Source organism: Pelobates fuscus, chromosome 9, assembly GCF_036172605.1.
Source record: "Pelobates fuscus isolate aPelFus1 chromosome 9, aPelFus1.pri, whole genome shotgun sequence".
NCBI lineage: Eukaryota > Metazoa > Chordata > Amphibia > Anura > Pelobatidae > Pelobates > Pelobates fuscus.
In genome coordinates this window covers 8,501,572-8,519,728 of record NC_086325.1, presented here as the reverse complement: position 1 = coordinate 8,519,728, position 18,157 = coordinate 8,501,572, and the positions used below count along the sequence as shown (strand labels likewise).

Sequence of the window (18,157 nt, the reverse complement as noted above, 5' to 3'; positions counted from 1 at the left end):
TTGCTCTCTGAGGCCGGCTGTACCCCAGTTTGCTCTCTGAGGCCGGCTGTACCCCCAGTTTGCTCTCTGAGGCCGGCTGTACCCCCAGTTTGCTCTCTGAGGCCTGCTGTACCCCCAGTTTGCTCTCTGAGGCCGGCTGTACCCCAGTTAGCTCTCTGAGGCCGGCTGTACCCCAGTTTACTCTCTGAGGCCAGGCTGTACCCCCAGTTTGCTCTCTGAGGCCGGCTGTACCCCAGTTTGCTCTCTGAGGCCGGCTGTACCCCCAGTTTGCTCTCTGAGGCCGGCTGTACCCCCTGTTTTCTCTCTGAGGCCGGCTGTACCCCCAGTTTGCTCTCTGAGGCCGGCTGTACCCCAGTTTGCTCTCTGAGGCCGGCTGTACCCCCAGTTTGCTCTCTGAGGCCGGCTGTACCCCAGTTTGCTCTCTGAGGCCGGCTGTACCCCCAGTTTGCTCTCTGAGGCCGGCTGTACCCCCAGTTTGCTCTCTGAGGCCGGCTGTACCCCCAGTTTGCTCTCTGAGGCCGGCTGTACCCCAGTTAGCTCTCTGAGGCCGGCTGTACCCCAGTTTACTCTCTGAGGCCAGGCTGTACCCCCAGTTTGCTCTCTGAGGCCGGCTGTACCCCAGTTTGCTCTCTGAGGCCGGCTGTACCCCCAGTTTGCTCTCTGAGGCCGGCTGTACCCCCTGTTTTCTCTCTGAGGCCGGCTGTACCCCCAGTTTGCTCTCTGAGGCCGGCTGTACCCCAGTTTGCTCTCTGAGGCCGGCTGTACCCCCAGTTTGCTCTCTGAGGCCGGCTGTACCCCCAGTTTACTCTCTGAGGCCGGCTGTAACCCCAGTTTGCTCTCTGAGGCCGGCTGTAACCCCAGTTTGCTCTCTGAGGCCGGCTGTACCCCCAGTTTGCTCTCTGAGGCCGGCTGTATCCCCAGTTTGCTCTCTGAGGCCGGCTGTACCCCCAGTTTGCTCTCTGAGGCCGGCTGTACCCCCAGTTTGCTCTCTGAGGCCGGCTGTACCCCAGTTTGCTCTCTGAGGCCGGCTGTACCCCCAGTTTGCTCTCTGAGGCCGGCAGTATCCCCAGTTTGCTCTCTGAGGCCGGCTGTACCCCCAGTTTGCTCTCTGAGGCCGGCTGTACCCCCAGTTTGCTCTCTGAGGCCGGCTGTACCCCAGTTTGCTCTCTGAGGCCGGCTGTACCCCCAGTTTGCTCTCTGAGGCCGGCTGTACCCCCAGTTTGCTCTCTGAGGCCGGCTGTACCCCCAGTTTGCTCTCTGAGGCCGGCTGTACCCCCAGTTTGCTCTCTGAGGCCGGCTGTACCCCAGTTTGCTCTCTGAGGCCGGCTGTACCCCAGTTTGCTCTCTGAGGCCGGCTGTACCCCCAGTTTGCTCTCTGTGGCCGGCTGTACCCCCAGTTTGCTCTCTGAGGCCGGCTGTACCCCAGTTTGCTCTCTGAGGCCGGCTGTACCCCAGTTTGCTCTCTGAGGCCAGCTGTACCCCCAGTTTGCTCTCTGAGGCCGGCTGTACCCCAGTTAGCTCTCTGAGGCCGGCTGTACCCCAGTTTACTCTCTGAGGCCAGGCTGTACCCCCAGTTTGCTCTCTGAGGCCGGCTGTACCCCAGTTTGCTCTCTGAGGCCGGCTGTACCCCCAGTTTGCTCTCTGAGGCCGGCTGTACCCCCTGTTTGCTCTCTGAGGCCGGCTGTACCCACAGTTTGCTCTCTGAGGCCGGCTGTACCCCCAGTTTGCTCTCTGAGGCCGGCTGTACCCCCAGTTTGCTCTCTGAGGCCGGCTGTACCCCAGTTTGCTCTCTGAGGCCGGCTGTACCTCCAGTTTCTTCTCTGAGGCCGGCTGTACCCCCAGTTTGCTCTCTGAGGCCGGCTGTACCCCCAGTTTGCTCTCCGGGGCCGGCTGTACCCCAGTTTGCTCTCCGAGGCCGGTTGTACCCCAGTTTGCTCTCTGAGGCCGGCTGTACCCCAGTTTGCTCTCTGAGGCCGGCTGTCCCCCAGTTTGCTCTGAGGCCAGCTGTACCCCCAGTTTGCTCTCTGAAGCCGGCTGTACCCCAGTTTGCTCTCTGAGGCCAGCTGTACCCCCAGTTTACTCTCTGAGGCCGGCTGTACCCCCAGTTTCCCCGTGAGGCTGGCTGTACCCCCAGTTTGCTCTCTGAGGCCGGCTGTACCCCCAGTTTGCTCTCTGAGGCCGGCTGTAACCCCAGTTTGCTCTCTGAGGCCGGCTGTACCCCCAGTTTGCTCTCTGAGGCCGGCTGTACCCCAGTTTGCTCTCTGAGGCCGGCTGTACCACAGTTTGCTCTCTGAGGCCGGCTGTACCCCAGTTTGCTCTCTGAGGCCGGCTGTACCTCCAGTTTCTTCTCTGAGGCCAGCTGTACCCCCAGTTTGCTCTCCGAGGCCGGCTGTACCCTAGTTTCCCCCTGAGGCCGGCTGTACCCCCAGTTTCCCCATGAGGCCGGCTGTACCCCCAGTTTGCTCTCTGAGGCCGGCTGTACCCCCAGTTTGCTCTCTGAGGCCGGCTGTACCCCAGTTTGCTCTCTGAGGGCGGCTGTACCCCAGTTTGCTCTCTGAGGCCGGCTGTACCTCCAGTTTCTTCTCTGAGGCCGGCTGTACCCCCAGTTTGCTCTCCGAGGCCGGCTGTACCCTAGTTTCCCCCTGAGGCCGGCTGTACCCCCAGTTTGCTCTCTGAGGCCGGCTGTACCCCCAGTTTGCTCTCTGAGGCCGGCTGTACCCCCAGTTTGCTCTCTGAGGCCGGCTGTACCCCCAGTTTGCTCTCTGAGGCCGGCTGAACCCCCAGTTTGCTCTCTGAAGCTGTCTGTCCCCCAGTTTGCTCTCTGAGGCCGGCTGTCCCCCAGTTTGCTCTCTGAGGCCAGCTGTACCCCCAGTTTCCCCCTGAGGCTGGCTGTACCCCCAGTTTGCTCTCTGAGGCCGGCTGTACCCCCAGTTTGCTCTCTGAGGCTGTCTGTACCCCAGTTTGCTCTCTGAGGCCGGCTGTACCCCAGTTTGCTCTCTGAGGCCGGCTGTACCCCAGTTTGCTCTCTGAGGCCGGCTGTACCTCCAGTTTCTTCTCTGAGGCCGGCTGTACCCCCAGTTTGCTCTCCGAGGCCGGCTGTACCCTAGTTTCCCCCTGAGGCCGGCTGTACCCCCAGTTTCTCCATGAGGCTGGCTGTACCCCCAGTTTGCTCTCTAGGCCGGCTGTACCCCCAGTTTGCTCTCTGAGGCCGGCTGTACCCCAGTTTGCTCTCTGAGGCCGGCTGTACCTCCAGTTTCTTCTCTGAGGCCGGCTGTACCCCAGTTTGCTCTCTGAGGCCGGCTGTACCTCCAGTTTCTTCTCTGAGGCCGGCTGTACCCCCAGTTTGCTCTCCGAGGCCGGCTGTACCCTAGTTTCCCCCTGAGGCCGGCTGTACCCCCAGTTTACTCTATGAGGCCGGCTGTAACCCCAGTTTACTCTTTGAGGCCGGCTGTACCCCTAGTTTACTCTATGAGGCCGGCTGTAACCCCAGTTTACTCTCTGAGGCCGGCTGTACCCCCAGTTTACTCTCTGAGGCCGGCTGTACCCCTAGTTTGCTCTCTGAGGCGGCTGTACCCCCAGTTTACTCTCTGAGGCCGGCTGTACCTCCAGTTTGCTCTCTGAGGCCGGCTGTACCCCCAGTTTGCTCTCTGAGGCCGGCAGTACCCCCAGTTTGCTCTCTGAGGCCGGCAGTACCCCCAGTTTGCTCTCTGAGGCCGGCTGTACCCCCAGTTTACTCTCTGAGGCCGACTGTACCCCCAGTTTGCTCTCTGAGGCCGGCAGTACCCCCAGTTTGCTCTCTGAGGCCGGCTGTACCCCCAGTTTACTCTCTGAGGCCGGCTGTACCCCCAGTTTGCTCTCTGAGGCGGCTGTACCCCCAGTTTGCTCTCTGAGGCCGGCTGTACCCCAGTTTGCTCTCTGAGGCCGGCTGTACCCCCAGTTTACTCTCTGAGGCCGGCTGTACCCCCAGTTTGCTTTCTGAGGCGGCTGTACCCCCAGTTTGCTCTCTGAGGCCGGCTGTACCCCCAGTTTGCTCTCTGAGGCCGGCTGTACCCCCAGTTTACTCTCTGAGGCCGGCTGTACCCCCAGTTTGCTTTCTGAGGCGGCTGTACCCCCCCCCCCCCCTTCCAGTAATGGCGATGCCCTCACTCTGCCCTCACCCAAGATGGCGGCCGGGCTGTTTCCGGTCCAGACTCTGTGTTGCCGGATGTGGGCGGTCTTGGCTGCCTCCATTCTCTGTAGCGCTGGTGGTTTCGGGAGAAATGAGAGTCGGGAGCGGCTGGGAGCGAGGAGGCTGAGCCGGGGAGGTGAGGGCCCCCGGGGGCCGGGGGGGGACAGCATGGCGGCCGGGGGGGGGCTGGGGCCGGGCTTACACCGCGTGAGGCCTGGCAGGGGGGGGGAGGGGCTGCTCACAGGGCCTCAGCCAGCACCAGCACTCAGCCATTCCCAGTCCTCTCAGCCAGCCCCAGCACTCTCAGCCATTCCCAGCACTCTCAGCCATTCCCAGCACTCTCAGCCATTCCCAGCACTCTCAGCCATTCCCAGCCCTCTCAGCCAGCCCCAGCACTCTCAGCCATTCCCAGCACTCTCAGCCATTCCCAGCACTCTCAGCCATTCCCAGCACTCTCAGCCATTCCCAGCACTCTCGGCCAGCCCCAGCACTCTCAGCCATTCCCAGCACTCTCAGCCATTCCCAGCACTCTCGGCCATTCCCAGCACTCTCGGCCATTCCCAGCACTCTCGGCCATTCCCAGCACTCTCGGCCATTCCCAGCACTCTCGGCCATTCCCAGCACTCTCGGCCATTCCCAGCACTCTCGGCCAGCCCCAGCACTCTCGGCCATTCCCAGCACTCTCGGCCATTCCCAGCACTCTCGGCCATTCCCAGCACTCTCGGCCATTCCCAGCACTCTCGGCCATTCCCAGCACTCTCGGCCATTCCCAGCACTCTCGGCCATTCCCAGCACTCTCGGCCATTCCCAGCACTCTCGGCCATTCCCAGCACTCTCGGCCATTCCCAGCACTCTCGGCCATTCCCAGCACTCTCGGCCATTCCCAGCACTCTCGGCCATTCCCAGCACTCACAGCCAGCACTCTCAGCCAACCCCACAGCCAGCCCCAGCACTCTCAGCCAGCCCCAGCACTCGCAGCCCTCACATAATATCAGCGTTACCCCGCCTGGCTGGGAGTGGGAATCCAACCTCGTCTGCACTGCTGGCGCTTCCTGCAATGTGTGTTATACAGGGAGCTCCCTGGGACATCACATGCCATGCTTTCTGTGGGGAGACAACTCCCATCACCTCCAGCCAGCTGCCAGTTTCTCACATCACCCCCAGCCAGCTGCCAGTTTCTCACATCACCCCCAGCCAGCTGCCAGTTTCTCACATCACCCCCAGCCGGCTGCCAGTATCTCACATCACCGCAGCCAGTATCTCACATTATTCCCAGCCTGCTCCCATCACCCCCAGCCACCAGCATGTCACATCACCCCCAGCCACCAGCATGTCACATCACCCCCAGCCACCAGCATGTCACATCACCCCCAGCCACCAGCATGTCACATCACCCCCAGCCACCAGTATTCTCATGCCATCTCACCATGTCAGGGTGCTGAAAAGAGGATCCAAACTCTCTGTTTAATGGCATTGTTGATGCTGATAGCATATTTTCTTATTATTAAGCCGCCTCAGATCCCAGCAGAAAATCTGAGGAGGTCCATGTTATGTTATAGGTGAGCTCCAAGCACCATAACGACTACAGCTCATTGTATTGCTGTAGTGATTATGTTGCAAGGAATCTCTGCAGTCCCAATTTTTTTTTGTGAAACCGCATTCACATAGCTTGACAAAAAAATCGAGGCTTCAAATGGATGGTGGTGATAGGCGTATGCATTGGGGCAGATGACCGGTTTTGCGCTGTGCCCATTGCCACGTCTTAACGTACAGACAGCCAGGTGTCATTCTTTGAATAACATTTTACAGGATTAGCAGTAGAGAAATCCGAATTGGATAATCTGATTGGCATGTTTAGGGTCATTGCCAAGAGTTCAGATAGAAATGAATGGGGGCGCATCACTAATTATGAACATTATAATTTGCTAGGAACATTTGTACTTAATGATTTTTTAACAAGAAAGTTAATCTGCATATTATTATTTTATTATTTATATAGCGCCATCAGATTCCGTAGCGCTGTACAGTGGAAACAATATTAAGCACAATTCCGGTTAATCGTGTGCGAAGTAATAATCAGTGGAAGAGTGGCTTACTATATTTTTATAGAGGAAGGTACATCTCAGATCCGTACCCCCACCAATCAGCCCTATGCGAGGTCTAATTCCAGAGTAATTCAAATACACCTCCGTTAGAAGATTTTTGATAAGGCAGCCGAGCAAGCAGATGTGGGATTTCACTTTTGCTTTTAATCATGTATTTTGTGACTCTGTTTTCTTTGCACATAGATTTATTGCTGTTTTGAGCACGCTATGGCGTTTACAGAGAGCCTGGAATTCAGTATCGATAACTGGTAGCACTATAGCTTATATTTATATTGTATTCTTTTGCCTTGGGGGAGGAACCAGATTATTACCCTGAATTGTTGATCATTTTTGAATTGTTAGAAGTTTTAACAAACTCCCACTTTTAAAACGCACTCTTACTCTGCGTTTAACCCCTTAAGGACACATGACATGTGTGACATGTCATGATTCCCTTTTATTCCATAAGTTTGGTCCTTAAGGGGTTAAGGTACCGGTAATTGAACTGCAACATACTCATTTAATTCTGTTTTTGTTTTTTTAATCATTGCTAGCACTTTTCTTGCTCCCACATTATCTCCCTTAGATTGTAAACTCCTAGGCAATCATGAAAAGTGGAAGGATTTTATTTATTTAGTATGTTTATGTACGAACACGCGTGCACCTTTTTTCTTCTGATTTTATATTGTGCTCTGAAACACCAAAAAATTACTAAAATAGAATAAAAAGGATACCCGGCCAGACTACACACCTTCATGTCAGCACGGTGTCAAAATCCACTTTGTTTATTGTAAACAGAGGAAAGTATTCTCTACAAAATAAAAAAGTTGAGTGTAAATGGATTTGCAGGCAGAGCCGCGTCGCTGTCTCTCCTATAAATAAAATGTCCAGCTCTCGAGGCAGCCTCAGCGAGAAGGTGATCCTCATGGCTCCTTATCCACTTGTAGCCCCATGGGATTGTGTCTAGTTTCCAAGGCCTTGGATATATTTGCAGGAATATGTAGTTGGACTTGTTTAGTCCGTGTTTGTGATTTTTTTTTTTTTTTCTAATAGCCTGGAAAATGTACCTCCATATAGAGTTTCGGACTTTGTTTCCCATGTTCCTCAGCTTGCATTGCTGTGGCAACCTCCAGGCTTGCTGAGCTTCGTGGGAAATTTAGTTTCAAAACATACGGAGAGTCACGGTCGGCTTCCAAAGATCTAGTGCATTCATAAAGTTCTATATAAAATACTCCAAGATGCAACAAGAACTCTTCAGGGCCCTTAAAGCACTCATACCTAACCTGTTTTTAATGAAGCTTCCCTGTTTCTGCCTGTCTGCATGGATGGTAGGGCGATCAGAAAGGGACCTCCAGGAATGAGCAGTGTTGCCATGAGAAATTTGGCCGTGGTATTTTAGGAATCTGGAAGGTTAGAAGATCAATCACCAACATTCTCTCAATGTCTTCATCTTGCAGGAGGTGGTGCAGGCAGGGCCTCCCTGGAGGGGATCTTAGTGTTAAAGACCCCATACCACTGGACCATTGTCTTCTAAGACTCTTTCAGCCCTGGGTCTTGTCTTTAAAAGGCACATCTAAAGGGGTCAAATGGACCTCAGATTCTTCAGAAACGTTTTGTTTTCTTTAACTAATTTTGCTTTCTGTGTGATGACATGCAGTCATACTTCTAATATTAAAATTGGTTCTGTTGTAGCAGAGCAAGTCGCTTATGATGTAATGTAGGTGTGTAAATAAGCTATGTATTAGAAGCAGCTAAATAAAATATACATTACTCTGGTCTGTGTGTATGTGTTTGTAGATATATATATATATATATATATATATATATATATATATATATATATATATATATATATATATACACACACACACACACACGCAAAATACAGGTTAAGGAACAGCGAGCAAACAAATAGTTTTAAATTTTACAAAGCCACTTAAAATCCCCTATCTCGGCAAACAAATATGGGGATTCAGATCCACCATATGGCCATGTCGTGTTAAGACCACCACTACTTAACAGTACCCCAATATCTGAGGGTCCTATATATATTTTAATGTGGGAGACAAGTTAAATTGTGATAAATTAAATAAAGTGAATTTAATTAAAGGACCACTCTAGGCACCCAGACCACTTCAGCTTAATGAAGTGGTCTGGGTGCCAGGTCCCTCTAGGGTTAACCCATTTTTTTTTTTTATAAACATAGCAGTTTCAGAGAAACTGCTATGTTTATTAATGGGTTAAGCCTTCCCCCAAATCCTCTAGTGGCTGTCTCATTGACAGCCGCTAAAGGCGCTTGTGTGATTCTCACTGTGAAAATCACAGTGAGAGCACGCAAGCGTCCATAGGAAAGCATTGTAAATGCTTTCCTATGAGACCGGCTGAATGCGCGCGCAGCTCTTGCCGCGCGTGCGCATTCAGCCGACGGGGCGGAACGGAGGAGGAGAGCTCCCCGCCCAGCGCTGGAAAAAGGTAAGTTTTACCGCTTTTCCCCTTTCCAGAGCCGGGCGGGAGGGGGTCCCTGAGGGTGAGGGCACTCTAGTGCCAGGAAAACGAGTATGTTTTCCTGGCACTAGAGTGGTCCTTTAAGAGCACTGTGAATATATATATATATATATATATATATATATATATATATATATATATATATATATATATGAAAAATTGTGATAAACACCATTCTAAAAGATAGTGTCAAAAATATTAATATAGATGTAAATGTAGAGATTGTAGCCGTATTAGTCTAGTAATGCAGATGTAAAATAAAAGATGAAATTTGTATCTTATAATAACTTTATTATTGGACTAACAGAATATTGTAATGACAAGCTTTCGGGAGTGAGAACATGGTGTATGTACCTACTGCAGTATTAAAGGGTACTGACACACCAAAGAGTCAATCCCAGTGTATGAGTCCAGCTACCTCACCAGAAAGCAGTGTTTGTACCAAATGCCACAACAGAAAGTATATATCAGGAAATCGATGTTAGTGCCATGTAAATGCTAGGTTGTACCCATTCAATGTCCGGAATTAGATATCGGTAGATGTACCAACTGCAGTGGCTGAAGGTAGATGCCAATGTATGCACCCACAGTGCATCAAAGTTGGTGCCAATCGCCCCCGTGATAATTGTAGGAGCTCGAAGTTTGTGCTAAATGTATGTACCTGTCACTTTCAGGTGCCAGGTTTTGTTGTTGTTGTTGTTTTTTTTTGCCACACAAGAAAAAGATAGTGTGTGAGAAGCGAGTTTGTTTGTTCATCCCTATCCAAAGATTAATTAGGATTATCTGTGGTGGCCCATCTGTCTATGTGCCCCCGCCACTCCTCCCCCTCCCTTTCCGACTGATCCCGTCTCTGCCATGATCTCTGCAGAGCAAAAAAAACCACTATCATGTGACCCTAACTGTAATGTTTGTCTAAGTATTTGTTCTGCAATTCCCATTCCCTGGTGCCTGTCCCATTCCTCCCCTGATCCCTGTCCCTTTCCTCCCCTGATCTGCCGCTTGCCCCTTTCCTTCCCCCGGTGCGCCGCGTCCCCCTTTCCATCCCCTGGAGCACCGCGTTGTTTTTATCTATATAACTCAAAGATGTTCTGCAACGTTGTTCGTTATCTATAATGTCTTAAATTGTTCTTTTCTTTTCCTGGGCACCTGCTGCCATAGTAACAAGGAGACAACGATCTGTGTTTGGCTATTTTTTGTACCATTTATTAAATTTTTAAAGATTTTTTAAATCATTTTTTTCACCAGCACAACAGGTTTATAAATTGTTTCTGCTCTCTTACCAACAGAATAGTGGCAGAATGCTCCCGCTAGTCTAAATTCGGTGGTCTGCTCAAATGGAGATGTTTGCAAAAACTGGTGGAATTTACTATAAAGAAAACTTTGTAGATCACGGTATTATGATTAAACTAATGATAGAATCCAACTAACGCTTTTCAGAACACTTTCATGAATATCCCACTTTGCGTCCATTTAATTGCTGTATAGTATGGTTATACAACATTAAAAAAAAATGTAATTTTATGGCTGAGGTACCCCAGAAATAAAAAATACTATATATTTCCTTAAATTCATACAATCAGCAAAAAAAGATACATATATATGTGTGTGTGTGTGTGTGTGTGTGTGTGTGTGTATATATATATATATATATATATATATATATATATATATATATATATATATATATATATATATATATATATATATACACATTATATCCAGAGGATGTATATTACACTTAATTCTACAGACCGTGCACACAACAAATTAAAGGGTCAATCCACTGTCCAAATACAAAAAAAAAAAAAGAATCACTGTTTAGTAGGTTCACCTTTTATGTATTTCACAATGCATTTTTTTTTTCATTGGAGTTGGATCTAAAACAGGTTGCAAATCTGTATATCTCTTGTCTGCAGCCTTTGCAAGCCCTCCCCTTCTAACCCCGCCCACACTTTCTGTGGCTGTCCAATCACAGACTTCCCAATGCAGCTCAATGAGAAGTCTTTGCAAGGCAGGTGGTCTGGGAAATTGCTGCCTCTTGAGTTTGTCTCCACTGAGCTAAACAAACCAGGAAGTAACAGGACCGGTTATCTGATTGACAGCATGAGGGGGTGTAACGAGGTTCGTTAATAAAAGTGTCAATTTCTATTGAAATCTGCACTTTTTGTAAAATGAAATATGAGTACACTCTCTTCACACTTGAAGCATGTCAGCAAGCTAGAGTACTCTAAGGAACTGAAGTGTCCCTTTTGGAAAACACATGTTTAAAAGTTAATTAAAAGTTACTCACCGCTGCCAGTCCCTGACATTGACCCGGAGTGGATTTCTATTCGCTGGGACTAAATTTTAACTCACAGGTGGAAATTTTGAGCCGTGCCATATATCACTGGTGGTCTTTAGGAGCATTACCAGAGAGTGGGAATAATACCCAGATTCTGCAGTAAGTGGTGGGTTTTTATCATTTCATTAATTGAGCTGTAAGTATTACTAACTGTCCTCTTTACGTTTATATTTCAGATCTTCCGTTCTGTTTGCACCCCAAGGTTGCTTGCATATTGACTGAACCCGCGTTAGATTCATTCTCTGTGTCATCATGAATGAAGTGATGGTGGTTAAGGAAGGATGGCTCCATAAAAGAGGTGAGTGCGTGTGAAAGCTGTAACGGAGGTCCTCACCGTTCTCTCTATAGTGCAAGCTGTGTTGTAGAGTGTCTGTCTTTTTTTTTTTTTTTGTGTGTGCAGCCATTCATTTTTTCCTTGGTTATTAAATCATTTTTGCAATTCTCTTGATTTGTGGTTTGGGTAAATCCTAAGTTGTAATACACAGTCCAGCCACCAGGGGCAGTGCACTGATCTGCATTGCTTGTACCTGGTAAAAAGTGTTCATTTCTAAGAATCACAGTGTGGTGACCCGGGAAACACGAGCGGGAGGTGTTTTTTTTTTTTTTCTCCCTTACTGATGTTTACCGTCTCTCTGGGTACTTGCTCAACGGCTTTTATGGCTGTTCTCACATTTTCTCCACTGCAGGGCTTCCACATTGTATTTCAAGACCCAACTTCCCTGAAAATACAATTGAATGTGTTTGTTGTTTTTTTTTTGTTTAACTATAGCTTTTAACGTATGCTCCTTATCAGCTGAGATTTACTTCTCTAAATTCTATGTATTTGACATTTAACAAATAATGCTGCAGCCGCTATTCTCTCGCGGTTATAATTGTGAGCTGATTGTGTATAATCTGTGAGATCACGCTGTTTAAATTCTACTCTAATATAAGAGTGCCCTATACTGCCCTATCTGAGTGGGCCTTACTGTAAGATCACGCTGTTTAAATACTACTCTAATATAAGAGTACAGTGATCACTGATTGCCCTATACTGCCCTATCTGAGTGGGCCTTACTGTAAGATCACGCTGTTTAAATACTACTCTAATATAAGAGTACAGTGATCACTGATTGCCCTATACTGCCCTATCTGAGTGGGCCTTACTGTAAGATCACGCTGTTTAAATTCTACTCTAATATAAGAGTACAGTGATCACTGATTGCCCTATACTGCCCTATCTGAGTGGGCCTTACTGTAAGATCACGCTGTTTAAATACTACTTTAATATAAGAGTACAGTGATCACTGATTGCCCTATACTGCCCTATCTGAGTGGGCCTTACTGTAAGATCACGCTGTTTAAATAATACTCTAATATAAGAGTACGGTGATCACTGATTGCATTATACTGCCCTATCTGAGTGGGCCTTACTGTAAGATCACGCTGTTTAAATAATACTCTAATATAAGAGTACGGTGATCACTGATTGCATTATACTGCCCTATCTGAGTGGGCCTTACTATAAGATCACGCTGTTTAAATTCTACTCTAATATAAGAGTACGGTGATCACTGATTGCCCTATACTGCCCTATCTGAGTGGGCCTTACTGTAAGATCACGCTGTTTAAATTCTACTCTAATATAAGAGTACGGTGATCACTGATTGCCCTATACTGCCCTATCTGAGTGGGCCTTACTGTAAGATCACGCTGTTTAAATACTACTCTAATATAAGAGTACGGTGATCACTGATTGCCCTATACTGCCCTGTCTGAGTGGGCCTTACTGTAGGATCACGATGTTTAAATTCTACTCTAATATAAGAGTACGGTGATCACTGATTGCCCTATACTGCCCTATCTGAGTGGGCCTTACTGTAAGATCACACTGTTTAAATTCTACTCTAATATAAGAGTGCCCTATACTGCCCTATCTGAGTGGGCCTTACTGTAAGATCACGCTGTTTAAATTCTACTCTAATATAAGAGTACGGTGATCACTGATTGCCCTATACTGCCCTGTCTGAGTGGGCCTTACTGTAGGATCACGCTGTTTAAATACTACTCTAATATAAGAGTACGGTGATCACTGATTGCCCTATACTGCCCTATCTGAGTGGGCCTTACTGTAAGATCACGCTGTTTAAATACTACTCTAATATAAGAGTACGGTGATCACTGATTGCCCTATACTGCCCTGTCTGAGTGGGCCTTACTGTAGGATCACGATGTTTAAATTCTACTCTAATATAAGAGTACGGTGATCACTGATTGCCCTATACTGCCCTATCTGAGTGGGCCTTACTGTAAGATCACACTGTTTAAATTCTACTCTAATATAAGAGTGCCCTATACTGCCCTATCTGAGTGGGCCTTACTGTAAGATCACGCTGTTTAAATTCTACTCTAATATAAGAGTACGGTGATCACTGATTGCCCTATACTGCCCTGTCTGAGTGGGCCTTACTGTAGGATCACGCTGTTTAAATACTACTCTAATATAAGAGTACGGTGATCACTGATTGCCCTATACTGCCCTATCTGAGTGGGCCTTACTGTAAGATCACGCTGTTTAAATACTACTCTAATATAAGAGTACGGTGATCACTGATTGCCCTATACTGCCCTGTCTGAGTGGGCCTTACTGTAGGATCACGATGTTTAAATTCTACTCTAATATAAGAGTACGGTGATCACTGATTGCCCTATACTGCCCTATCTGAGTGGGCCTTACTGTAAGATCACACTGTTTAAATTCTACTCTAATATAAGAGTGCCCTATACTGCCCTATCTGAGTGGGCCTTACTGTAAGATCACGCTGTTTAAATTCTACTCTAATATAAGAGTACGGTGATCACTGATTGCCCTATACTGCCCTGTCTGAGTGGGCCTTACTGTAGGATCACGCTGTTTAAATACTACTCTAATATAAGAGTACGGTGATCACTGATTGCCCTATACTGCCCTATCTGAGTGGGCCTTACTGTAAGATCACGCTGTTTAAATTCTACTCTAATATAAGAGTGCCCTATACTGCCCTATCTGAGTGGGCCTTACTGTAAGATCACGCTGTTTAAATACTACTCTAATATAAGAGTACAGTGATCACTGATTGCCCTATACTGCCCTATCTGAGTGGGCCTTACTGTAAGATCACGCTGTTTAAATTCTACTCTGATATAAGAGTACGGTGATCACTGATTGCCCTATACTGCCCTATCTGAGTGGGCCTTACTGTAAGATCACGCTGTTTAAATTCCTCTCGAATATAAGAGTACGGTGATCACTGATTGCCCTATACTGCCCTAGCTGAGTGGACCTTACTGTAAGATCATGCTGTTTAAATACTACTCTAATATAAGAGTACGGTGATCACTGATTGCCCTATACTGCCCTATCTGAGTGGACCTTACTGTAAGATCACGCTGTTTAAATACTACTCTAATATAAGAGTACGGTGATCACTGATTGCCCTATACTGCCCTGTCTGAGTGGGCCTTACTGTAGGATCACGCTGTTTAAATACTACTCTAATATAAGAGTACGGTGATCACTGATTGCCCTATACTGCCCTATCTGAGTGGGCCTTACTGTAAGATCACGCTGTTTAAATACTACTCTAATATAAGAGTACGGTGATCACTGATTGCCCTATACTGCCCTGTCTGAGTGGGCCTTACTGTAGGATCACGATGTTTAAATTCTACTCTAATATAAGAGTACGGTGATCACTGATTGCCCTATACTGCCCTATCTGAGTGGGCCTTACTGTAAGATCACACTGTTTAAATTCTACTCTAATATAAGAGTGCCCTATACTGCCCTATCTGAGTGGGCCTTACTGTAAGATCACGCTGTTTAAATTCTACTCTAATATAAGAGTACGGTGATCACTGATTGCCCTATACTGCCCTGTCTGAGTGGGCCTTACTGTAGGATCACGCTGTTTAAATACTACTCTAATATAAGAGTACGGTGATCACTGATTGCCCTATACTGCCCTATCTGAGTGGGCCTTACTGTAAGATCACGCTGTTTAAATTCTACTCTAATATAAGAGTGCCCTATACTGCCCTATCTGAGTGGGCCTTACTGTAAGATCACGCTGTTTAAATACTACTCTAATATAAGAGTACAGTGATCACTGATTGCCCTATACTGCCCTATCTGAGTGGGCCTTACTGTAAGATCACGCTGTTTAAATTCTACTCTGATATAAGAGTACGGTGATCACTGATTGCCCTATACTGCCCTATCTGAGTGGGCCTTACTGTAAGATCACGCTGTTTAAATTCCTCTCGAATATAAGAGTACGGTGATCACTGATTGCCCTATACTGCCCTAGCTGAGTGGACCTTACTGTAAGATCATGCTGTTTAAATACTACTCTAATATAAGAGTACGGTGATCACTGATTGCCCTATACTGCCCTATCTGAGTGGACCTTACTGTAAGATCATGCTGTTTAAATACTACTCTAATATAAGAGTACGGTGATCACTGATTGCCCTATACTGCCCTATCTGAGTGGGCCTTACTGTAAGATCACGCTGTTTAAATACTACTCTAATATAAGAGTACAGTGATCACTGATTGCCCTATCTGAGTGGGCCTTACATATTTTGTAATGACCAGTTTAACTGATCGTCAAGTTAAAGCTTACTCTACGGATTCTATCAGATAGGTTAAAGAAAACCCATCACCTTTTTTTTTCTTTACATTTCTTAAAAGACCATGTGCAGTTTTTACCGTATTTTAATTTACACCGTCAATAAGCTGTATGTTGTCATTTGCAAGTAGTCACAAGATGATTTTCACAGATCAGTAAACGAGTGCAGGACTTAACACCCTGAACTGATCCATTTGGTAGTGGGTTATAGAGCACATCTTGGCAAAGCATCATGGGAGTTGTAGTTTATTAGGTGGAGTGTGAAAGGGCTGACAGGATTAGAAACTGGTTTTATTCTAACCGTTATAAAGAGAGTTGTTGCAATCTGTCTTTTTCCCAGAACAAGTTGTTTGTGACAGGCAGCAGCTGTGTTGGCTGTGTATTATATAACCCTACTTATTGTACACTGTTTAATGATGCATTAAATCTGTATCGAGCTGTAAGTGGGGAGTGCACAGCGGCCCTCTTATATGATTGCTGGACTACGTGCCTGGTTGTTGTCTGTGCTCTGGGGCATCCTGTGATTTCATGTCACCCTCTCTCTGCCTTTTTGGGATTCCTGAAATGCCAGACCTAAATTCCAAACACAAAAACACACCTCCACCAAGAACCAAGAGCTCGAAAGCCCCTCTACGTTGGCTCTCTGTAATACTGACCCTAAATGAACATTTCCCCCTTCAATGCATTATTGAGAAAATTCATAAAAATAGATGTACAAAAGCAAAACAAATCACAACGCTCTTTCCTTAATTTTTGTACATATGCATTTCTTTAGGAACTAGGAAGTGTCCGAGTGTTCACAGGAACCCTGGTACTGCCATCTCCCTAGAGATATCTCGTAGCTCACTGTTTACCAGGAGTGTATGAAACATCCAGCACCTGATAGTAGTTTTGTTCATGAAAGACATGATTTGGAATGACCGTGCATGTATTTTCTGAATAGCTTCATTCATGTTCTAGGTGTTTTTTTTTTTTCTCCATTTGTGAAGCTACTTGTACGGTATCTGTGTTTTGTATTGATTGAACTGCAAGGGCTCGTAGAAAGACATGAGAGCGACCGTACCGGAAATGTGGTATAGGTGTCACAGTGAACTGCAGAGAATTCCGTCTGGCAGGGGTAGGGGGGATTTCTTACTTTTACCGTGATCTGTATAGTGTTCCTAAATATTTTACGGTGAACTCTTCCCAGTGTGTCGCCTAGAGGGAACTGACGGTGTCATGTACAAAACACTTGGCAACCCAGTTAATACTTTTTTAACATTTTCCTCCTTTTGTTTTTTTTGTGGTATTTGGGGCAGGGCAGGTGTTTGCAATCTCTAGGTAGGTGTGCGTCAACGTAGCAGTCACTTGTGGATTTATGTGTGTGTTCGTTAAAGCTGTAGGAAGGAAGCCTTCAGAGAAAAGTGTTGCCTTTCTTTGACAAAGCTAACAGACAGCTGGTAAAATAAGCTTCCTGATTAGTTGCTATCTTGGGTGAGCTGTGTTAAATTTCCTCCCGCAAGGTTGACCTACTCTTGTAACAGTGTTGACGATATTAACCCTTCCCTGTCTTGGATTCCTTCTCCAGTTAGCAGGATGCAGCCTTTCAGGGGTAACGTGATTCCCCCCTGAGGATGGGAGATGGACACCTTGTTTTGTAGTATTTAATACATGCGCACAGTGCAGACTGCGTGGGACGTGATGCTGTTAGCTTGAGTTTATGGTTAAATATTTGGGTTCAAAGAAGGACCATTGCGGAATATAGAGACACTTTGATAAACTAATTGATTACTTGGGGTTTTAAAGCCAGTCAATGCAGATGGACTAAAATAATGTGATATGCAGGAATACATATCACTGTAAAGCTAAAATGTTCTTAGTGTTGTATTTGCATCCAGTGATTGTAATGTGCTCATCCCATTTTATTTTTAGTGTTGGTAAACGATGATTATAATTTGTAATCTTCTTGTTGCTTCTCTATTTAATAAAAAATACTTTGCTTTAATTAATTTTCCTCTATTAATTGTGCTACTTGCTTTGTACATACTGTTAGGGATTGTTCTGATTAAATCTGTCTCTTTGCTGACCTCTAGTGTCACTGGGGGCTATTGCCAAGATTTGCTCAAGTCCCTTTACCCTCCTGTTACAGACTGTCTTCATTGGTTGGGTGTTTAAGAACATGTGTTTTTTATCTGTCCTTGTAGGGGAATATATTAAAACATGGAGACCCAGGTACTTCCTACTGAAGAGTGATGGCTCTTTTATTGGGTACAAAGAGAAACCAGAGACATCAGAACATCATATAACAATGCCTCCCCTCAATAACTTCTCGGTAGGAGGTAAGTGTACGGCGGGCACGGCTCATTGCAATCCCCTCATCCCTCTGGGCTAGGACAGACTGTAACATAACTGGCAGCAAGTAGAGCCT

The 18,157-nt window shown here is 46.9% G+C and overlaps 1 protein-coding gene across 2 annotated transcripts in view; it reads left to right on the top strand.

Moving 5' to 3' along the window:
• AKT2 (AKT serine/threonine kinase 2) overlaps positions 1–18,157 on the top strand; it is a 52,386-nt gene that overhangs the window by 25,200 nt on the left and 9,029 nt on the right. Inside the window, exons 1-3 of one of the 2 annotated variants that reach the window (XM_063431098.1) lie at positions 4,207–4,304; positions 11,275–11,396; positions 17,934–18,068. In XM_063431098.1, the coding sequence (XP_063287168.1) occupies positions 11,351–11,396; positions 17,934–18,068 (181 nt within the window). In that variant the 5' untranslated portion in view covers positions 4,207–4,304; positions 11,275–11,350. Of the gene's footprint in view, positions 1–4,206; positions 4,305–11,274; positions 11,397–17,933; positions 18,069–18,157 lie in introns of those variants that run through there. The other variant, XM_063431099.1, reaches the window with a different exon arrangement.